Source organism: Orycteropus afer, unplaced genomic scaffold, assembly GCF_000298275.1.
Source record: "Orycteropus afer afer isolate SDZICR_OR568_19922 unplaced genomic scaffold, OryAfe1.0 scaffold00132, whole genome shotgun sequence".
Taxonomy (NCBI): Eukaryota; Metazoa; Chordata; class Mammalia; order Tubulidentata; family Orycteropodidae; genus Orycteropus; species Orycteropus afer.
The window spans coordinates 3,254,722-3,264,197 of NW_006921719.1; the positions used below are offsets into that span (position 1 = coordinate 3,254,722).

At 39.4% G+C, this 9,476-nt stretch overlaps 1 protein-coding gene across 1 annotated transcript in view; it reads right to left on the bottom strand.

The window, feature by feature from the left end:
• ADAMTSL3 (ADAMTS like 3) overlaps positions 1-9,476 on the bottom strand; it is a 598,021-nt gene that overhangs the window by 16,737 nt on the left and 571,808 nt on the right. Inside the window, exons 26-27 of the mRNA XM_007945172.1 lie at positions 8,333-8,516; positions 5,386-5,590 (exon numbers count right to left, since the gene is read on the bottom strand). Of these exons, the coding sequence (XP_007943363.1) occupies positions 5,386-5,590; positions 8,333-8,516 (389 nt within the window). The remainder of the gene's footprint in view (positions 1-5,385; positions 5,591-8,332; positions 8,517-9,476) is intronic.

The following is a 9,476-nucleotide window of genomic DNA, read 5'->3' on the forward strand; positions in this document are numbered from 1 at the left end:
TCGATGGCAAACAACAACAACAACAACAACCAGTAGTGTAAGAGGGTTCCAATTTCTCCACATCCTTGTCAACATTTGTTATTATCTGTCTTTTTAATTGTAGCCATGCCATGTGAAGTAGTATCTCATTATGATTTTAATTTACATTTTCTTTTTTTTAATTTAATTTTATTTTGATTTGGGTGAAGATTTACAGAGCAAATTCACTTTCCATACAGCACTTCACATATACTTTGTCTCATGTCATTGACTACAGTTTACCACAATGCAACAGCTCCCCTCCCACTTACTCCCCATAGTTACCTCTTCCCAGTGTCTATCCCTCCATACTCTCCTGCCCCCTGAGCTGTCTCCCTGTGCATAAGCAGCCCTTCCTTCTCCCATGATTGTTCTCTCCAGGTCGTGTAATTTACATTTTCTTTCTGGTTACTGAAGAAACCTATATTTATGCGCTTGTTAGCTATCTGTACATTATTTTTTGAAGAATGTCTATGTGGATCCTTTGATAATTCTTTCATTGGGTTATTTGTATTTTCACTATTGAGTTAAAAAGGCTCTTTCTTTACTTTGAATATGTGTAAAAATGGCATGGCAGAGGTGATTGACTGCCTCTAACTTCATAAAGGGGAAAGAGAATAACCATCAGAATCAGCCCAAAGCTGGTTCCTATGAGGCAAAAATCAGACATGCCTCCACTCTCCAGCCTTTTAACAAATTCTAACACCAACTATCCCTCCCACAGAACTCTCTACTTCTTTACTGGGTGTGATGATTCATTGCATTGGCCACACAGAACATACAGACAATATTCATGATTATGGGGTTCATTAGGGAAGTAATAGGTTATAACTTAGAATCAGAAACAACTCTGGATGCAGTTCTTCAGTTAGAACAGCTTCTTCTCAGCCATGTCCACAAACACACCTCTCTTTAGCCCTCAGCCTCTTGGCCCTGTGACCCTTTAGCCTTTGCCCTTTAGCTCTTCCAATAAGTGCCCAGAGGCACCCCACTCTGCCAGCAAGACTCTTAACCAAAGGTGTTTAGCTTTCTCACTTCATGGACCAGGAAACTGACTGCGCCATCTCTTGTCAGTCTCCTGGTTCTGCTGCCTTCTTGTTGCCATTTCTCTGCTGCTGCTTCTTGCCATCTCTGGCCATCTCTTGTGTCATAGCTTCTCTCTCTCTGCTTCCTTGGTCTAGGAGGTTCTCAGTGCAGGGATCACAAGTTCAAAAGCTCCACTATACTCCTGCCTCTTCTTCCTTGGTGGTCATGATGTCCTCCCTTCTTCCTCTGGGATGTTGTTATGTTGTTGTTAAGTGCTGTCGAGTTGTTTCCAACTCATAGAGACCCCATGCACAGCAGAACGAAACACTGCCAGAACCCGTGCCAGCCCCACAATCCCTGCTATACTTGAGCTCATCATTGCAGCCACCGTATCAATCCATCTTGTTGAAGGCCTCCCCCTCTTTCGTCGACTCTCCACCCTACCAAGCATGACATCCTTCTCCAGGGAATGGTCCCTTCTTACAACATGACCAAAATAGGGGACCTCTGGGATAGGTCATTTTAAGCCTAGTGGGATGGCAAAACTGACCAATCCCGTCATTAGGGTTCCATACACCTTATTTGTATGACCCCATCCTACAAGGGTGCCATCTACCTTATTTAAATTATTAGCAAGTTATCCAATCCCTTTGGTGGGCCACAAGTACTTAATTTGCCTAATCCTACTCAAGGAGCTCTGGTAGCATAGTGCCTAAGGCACTGGACTGCTAACCAGAAGGCTGGCGGTTCAAACCCACCAGCCACTCCTCAGTAGGAAGGTTGGGCAATCTACTTCCACATTGATACTGCCTGGGAAACCCAAGGAGGGGTCACTATGAGTCAGGTCCAACTCGACGGTACATAACAACAACAACAACACTCAGTCATTTGGTGGGAGTTACACAGTGTGTTGTTAGAATGGCCATACCAAGTAATTCACTGCACCACAATACGTGTCCTTTATCAGATATATGATTTACAAATATTTTCTCCCATTCTGTGGGTTGTCTTTTTATTTTTTTTAAAGAAACATTTCATTGTACTTTAAGTGAAAGTTTACATAGCAAATAGTTTTCCAGTCAATAGCTCACACACAAATTATTCTGTGACATTGGCTGCAATTCCCACAATGATGTCAGTACTCTCCCTTTTTCCTCCCTGGGGTCTCCATTTCCATTAATCTGATTTCCCTGTCCCTCCTTGTCTTCTTATCTTTTGTTTTGGGCATATACTGCCCTTTTGGTCCCGAATAGTTGATTGTTCTAGGGAGCACATTCTTTATGGGTGTTATTGTTTGTTTCATATTCCCATCTATAATATGGCTGAAAGGTGGCCTCCAGGAGTGTCTTTAGCATCAAGTTAGAAGGTTGTTTCTCAGGGGTTCCTCTAATCTCCTTCAGACCTGTAAATCTAGTCTTTTTTTTTTTTTTTTAATTTTGTTCTACATTTTTTACCCATTCTAACCTGGACCTTCTATTGTGTTCTTATTCAGAGTAGTCCGCTGTGGTATCCAGACACCAACTAGTTCTTCTGGTCTCCAGTTATAGGAAGCTGTGGTTCTTATGGCCCATTAATCCTTTGAACTATTTTTTTATGTTTATTAATCCCCTTAGCTCCAGGCAGGAAGAGACCAACAGTCGCTTCTTAGATGGCTGCTTGCAAGCTTTTAAAATTCCAGACACTACTCACCAGAACAGGATGTAGAACATTATTTTTATGAATTGTGTTTTGCCAATTGATCTAGGTGTCCCCTGAGACTACGGTCATTGGCTTGTAGACCAGTGGCTCAGTCCCAATGTCTAAGTAGTTTCTATAACTGTGCCCCTTATGTGCTCTATTATATATATATCATTGCATATGCAGCATTTAAAAATAGATATGTAGAAATATCCACCACCATACCTATATAAGGGGAACTCTGGTAGCATAGTGCTTAAGGTACTTGACTGCTAACCAAGAGGCTGATGGTTCAAACCCACCAGCCACTCCTTGGAAGGAAGGCTGGGCAATCTATTTCTGTAGTGATACTGCGTCGGAAACCCAAGGAGTGTTGCTTATGAGTTGGGTCGGACTCGATGGCACATAACAACAACAACAACATACCTATACGTACATGGGTATACTCCTGTATGACCTTCTTAACCTATTTAGCATATATATTTATCTATGTATCTACTCACAAATTAGTGTTAGTTATTACTGCTGTTGCAGGATTATACATGTTATGGCATTTACCGTAATTGTTATTTATTCTTGCATACCTCCTCTGTTTTCCTTTGCTTTGGTCATATTGTATAGACTTCCCCCATATTGTGTATTATTGCCTTTCCCTTCAGTAGAATGAATATAGACATATGGGTTGCATTCTCTTTTCACTTTCTTGATGGTGCTCTTTGCACCACAATTTTTTTTTTTTTTTTAATTTGATGAAGTTCAATGCATCTAGGTTTTCTTTTTTGTTGTTGTTGCTTGCATTTTTGGTGTCATATCTAAGAAACCATTGCCTAATCCAAGGTCACAAAGATTTAGGCTTATGGTATCCTCTAAGAATTATATAGATAATTTTAGCTCTTAACTTTAGATCTTTGATACATTTGGAGTTAATATATTGAGTATAGTATAAGGTGGAAGTTCTAGCTTCTTTCTTGTGTTTGTGGATACCCAGCTGTCCCAGCACAATTTGTTGAAAGGTTATTCTTTCCCCATAGAATAATCTTGGCATTCCTATAGTTGACACTGACATATGGACTTATTTCTAGACTTTCAGTTCTATTCTATTGATCTATATATCTAGTTTATGCTAGTACCACATTGCCTCAACTATTATAGCTTTGTAGCGACTTTTAAATCAGGAAGTGTGAGTATTCCAACTTTGTTCTTTCTTAAGATTGTTTTGACTATTATGGGTCCTTAATATTTCCACGTGAATTTTAGGATCAGCTTTGAAACTCTGCAAAGAAGTCAACTGAGATTTTGACAGGAATTGCATTTTGAAACTCTGCAAAGAAGTCAACTGAGATTTTGACAGGAATTGCATTGATTCAGAATTTTCCATCTTAACAATGCTAAGTCTCCAGTCTATGACTGTTAAATGTCTTTCCACTTATTTACATCTTCTTTAATTTCTTTCAACAGTGATTTGTAATTTCATATCACTTATTTTCTGAAACCATTATTTTCTCTATCATTAACTGCCTTTGAACTTTAAACCCATTTCACATGTGATTGTGTCTGTGTGCTAATTCTACTCTATGACCTATGTCTCTTCCTGAACTAATGCAGCACTATTTCACTTATGACAGTTTTGCAGTATGCTTTGACACATTTCCAGTAATTTCTTTTTTCTAAAAATGTCTTGTCCTCATTTATTTGTTTGCTAAATGAATGTCAGAAGTATCGTGTCAAGTTCAACAAAAAAAGTTCCCCTGTGATTTTAATTGGCATTATATTACATATATCAATTCATTTAAGGGAATGGTCATCTTTGTTATTATTTCTATTTATTTATTTTATATAAGATATATATATTTTATTTTATTTTGTTGTTGTTGAGAATGTACACAGCAAAATATACACCAATTCAACAGTTTATACATGTACAAGTGATATTAATTACATTGTTCAATTTGTACAACCATTCCCATAACTCCTTTTCTGAGTCGTTGCTCCTCTATTGACATAAACTCATGGTCTTTTAAGGTTCCTATTTAATCTTTTGTGTTGCTGTTGTCAATTTGATCTTGTATAGCTAGTTTTTTTTTAAATTTTTTAAAATTATTTTTATTTTAAGAGCTTGTTTTACATTCAACATTATGTGTACATTTAGTTTCACTCCCCATTTATCATGTGAATGGACATCTTTAGAACACTGAAATTTTTCATTCATGAATGTAGCAAATCTTTTATTTACATAACCTTTTCCACTATGTATTTCAATAATATGTTATATTTTTCTTTAAGGGTTCCTATATATTTCTTTAACATTTTTACCTAAATACTTTTTATTATAATATTATTCAAGTGGTATTGGGATATGAGTTCTGAGATATTTGTGCAGATATCTTTAATGTTCTTCTTTTCTTGAAGGCTGCTCTGATTCCTATTGTCATGAACCAGTCTATCTTGGAGCTACTGTTATTGGGCCACTACATGCAAAGGACCCAAACCTGCTTCACCGTTGCACCCAAAGATAGAGATTTTACTATTTCCAAATGTAAACCATGAGATCAGGGACATATATTCATTTTAGAGACCAATCAGATTTTCTCTGAAATTAAATTATTTATTAGAAACAAGGTGATGATTATAGAACTGACAATACACTAGATTTGTCAGCTTTACCTGGTTCCCTGGTTCAATGACCCATTGAACACATGGTCGACTGGAACATGGTTTTCTCCCCAGGGGTCGGTCTTTGGCGGCACATGCTTTTGGAGATACCACCTGTACAGTCCCATTGGCTTTTGTTCGTTTGCATGTTACTTGGCGACTGCGGAATCCCTCACCGCAAGACACAGAGCACTCTGACCATGCACTCGTCAACCACCTAGGAGCAAAAACTACAAGACCTTAGTAAGGACTGGTATGTCAGACCTTATAGGAAGTCTCTTTGAAAGGAAAATTTGATCCTAACATGGTGGCTGTTTCAAGGCTGTTAAGTGTCTCTATGGGAACAGGCAGCAGAATAGATACCTTCTAACCTTATTTTCTTTTACTCAGAGGAGAAACAGTCTCCATGTCAAGATGACTAATATAGGAGTGGGATAGAGACATCTTCAAGTTTATGAAGAACTGTCCCTTGTGTTGTCCCAGAGTGTACTATCAAAAAATTAACAGAAACTTCAAAAAGGTGATTTCAGTTTCTTGAAACCAAAGATAACTTTTCTTTTAGGCAGCTATGTGTGGGAGATCTAGTTTCAATTCCCAGCCAATTCACTTCATGCTATCAGTGGAAGTTTGTGGGTTGTTGAGAGTCTGAGCAGGTTTCAGCACAGCTTCCAGACTAAGACAGAATAAGAAGAAAGGTGTGGCAATCTACTTCCAAAATATCAGTCACTGAAAGCTCCATAAATTACAATGGTCCAAATCCATTGTGCATGGGGTCACCATGAGACAAGGGCCAACTCAACAGCAACTAGCAACAACCGTGTGCTCTTAATGCTGCAAGACACTTACATGTTATTGCATGTAATTTTCATGTTATTTCCATTCTTCTAAGGAAGAAATGAATGCCCAGGAGGTAAATAACTTGACTGGTCACATAACTAACATGCTAATAGAGCTGGGATTTGATTCTAATAGTACCTGACTCTAAACTTTATGATTTCATGATTATATGAGTGTGAACTTAGAGCTAGGCACTTTATGAGATATTGAGCTCTCTGCTGTTGAAGGTGTTTAAACTGCTGCTGGGATACTGCAGAGCATGGGTTCCTAATTGAGGTCTATCCTATGGTCATCCAAGGAGTCTATGCCCTTCGGTGGAGAAAGAATATTTTTATTGCCATTAAGCTTTAACTGAACTTTAGTATTTCCTTCAATTATAAATGCAGGTCACAAATTACCATAATATATGATTTTGTTGGGAGGAGCTCTAGTGGTGCAGTGGTTAAAACATTGGGCTGCTACCAAAAAGTCAGCAGTTTAAAACCACCAGCTGCTCTGTGAGAGAAAGATGTGGCAACCTGCTTCCATATACATTTACAGTGTTAGAAACCCTACGGGGAAGTTCTACTCTGTCCTATATGGTTGCTGTGAGTTGTAATTGACTCAATGGCAGTGGGAATGGGTGATTTTGTCACCAGTAGAAACCACAGATATTTTCACACTGCCCAGGGACAACTTTGGCTGCTAATCAAAAGGCTGAGGTTTGAGTCACCCAGAGGTGCCTCAGAAGAAAGGTCTTACAATCCATGTCCAAAAAAAATCAGCCACTGAACACCTTATGGAGCACAGGTCTAGCCTGACACACATGGGGTCTCCGGGAGTCAGAGCCAACTAAACAGCAACTGGTCTTTCTGTTGGTTTGTATTTGTATATTTCCTTATTGTTTTTCTCCATAGCTATTATCACAATCTGTCCTCATCTCCCACAGGATTTTAAGTTCTATGAGACCAAATTTCTGGCTGTTTTGCTCAACACTCTATTCCCAGCACTTAATACATTTTCAACCCTATCATAAAACTCTCTATATAGTAGTGTAAATGGTTAACACACTTGGCTGCTAACTAAATTTGTGTTTTAAAAGATGATTCTGTTTATGGAGTGGAGAAAGTGTCATAGGAGGAAGGCAAGAATTTGGAGGTTACTATAATAGTCTATATGAGAAATGATGAAGGTCTGGACTCTGGTGGTGGCAGTGGAGATGGGGAAAAAAAATGGATGGAAGTGAGGGAAAGAGGAGAGTCTAGGATGAATTCATTGGAATCTGGGACACTGGGGCCAGACCAAGTTTGATGGAGGGCGTGAGTTTGATTTTAGACATGTTTTTAATTATTAATTTGTATGATCTTATCACATAAAAAGGTCATTAATCAGCTTTACTCCACAGGTGGACCTTAGGGAACTATGCTTTTAACAAGTGCCTCTGATGATTCTGACCACTGCATTGTCTCCTAGACAATGCCTAAACAGCCTCACTACACTCTCGAGATGAAGCAGCGTGGTTCAATGATACCATTCTTGCCTCCCATGCAGGACACCTGGATTTGATCCCTGGCCAATGCACCTCAGCACAGCCACCATCCATCTCCCAGTGGTGGTATGCATGTTGCTGTGATGCTGAACAGGTTTTACCAGAGCTTCCAGACTAATGCAAGCTAGAAAGGCTTGGAGATTTACTGCTGAAAATCAGCCAATGAAAACACTATGGATCACAATGGTCTGATTTGCAACCAATCAGCGGATGGTGCATGACCGGGCAGCATTTATTTCTGTTGCCATGAGTTGAGCCAACATGACATTAGCTAACAAAAATGCTCCCAAGGAACTAACAGCACTATGAGTGTAGGAAGCAGATTCGAGCAGCAATTAAGAGCAAAGGCTCTCAAATCAGACTTGAATTCTGGCTGTTGTAACTGTATGGCCTAGAGAACTTTTCCCATTAGTAAAATAAGAAGATAACAATGTCTGTATCAAAAGTTATTGTGAAGTAATACTTTAAAGAGCTTAGTAGATTGACTGGTATAGAATAAGTTCTAAAGAAATCTTAGTTATTTTATTATTAGGTACAAATTTAAAACAAGCACAAACTTGGTAATGACAAGATAAGAAGAGTGACTAAATGTACCTTGCAGGGCAGTCCCGGATGTTACAGGGCTGAAATTCAGCCAGTGGCTTCTGGAGGTAATCACAGAGGGCCTCACTCACTTCCTGCCCATTGGCCATCACACACCGAGGTCTCTGAATATTGGTTCCCAAGTGTCCACAGGTGGCAGAACAATGTGTCCAGTTACCAGGCTCCCAAAAAGGCTCTGTAGAAAGGAAATTAAATGTCATGACAGACTCAGATGAGAAATGATGGGTTGAAGAAGACGTGGCCAAAGACTACCAGGAGCTGTTTTCTGTGAGCTGCCTGTCTGGTTCCTTAAGTAGCACACAGAGAGAAAGCTATCTCATAGTGTAAGGGGGTTCTTTAAATTCCATTTTCCCTCAACTCACTTGTAATAACTGGTGGGAATGGCAGCCAAAATGGGGCCCTGGACCACAGCCTGGGAAGAGGGGATATTGTAGGCCAGCTGGATCTGCCAGAAAAAATCCCTGAGAGAGGGGGGAGTTACTCTAAGCGGCAGGCTGCCTCCTCAGTACTCTCCAAGCAGAGCCAAGAGAACAAGAGAGGGGGGCTTCTCCAAGGGGTGTTCTAAAGGGTTCTGATTCTCCAAAGTGGGCCAAGTGGAAAAATGAAAGGTGAGTTAGTTAGAGAACTGGGGACTAGGGATTAAACCATGAGGTTGAAGATCCATTTCCATTCAATTCTTACTTTTCCATTAATTCTTAATCTAAACTTCAGATTAGTCCTGAAACTGTATAAGTAATTTGTCATGGAGACATCTGGAAAGATAAAAATGGGAGTTTTCTTTAAAAAAGCAGAGGCTGACCACCTCCAGTAATTATAGCTTTTTGACTTTTGTCCCCATTCCAAATGCCTTTTCCCTTCCCTTTGACACTTGGTAAAAGATGAAGTAGGACACAATGATGACAGATTTGTGTGTGATCACAGAAGGTGCCAGAGTTTCCTATAATAATCACAAGTAAATGATAGCTACCAGCTGTGTCCACAGGCTCCCTCACAGAGCAGAGCAAGTTCTTTAACTTATTGTTTTCCAGTTTTTTCTTCTGATATTCAAATTTTTGTCTTAAGTTACTACACATGCATCATTTGCAAAGCAGAACAGAAAAATGCAATTTTGGTTGAGCTTTTGGGATTAGTTCAT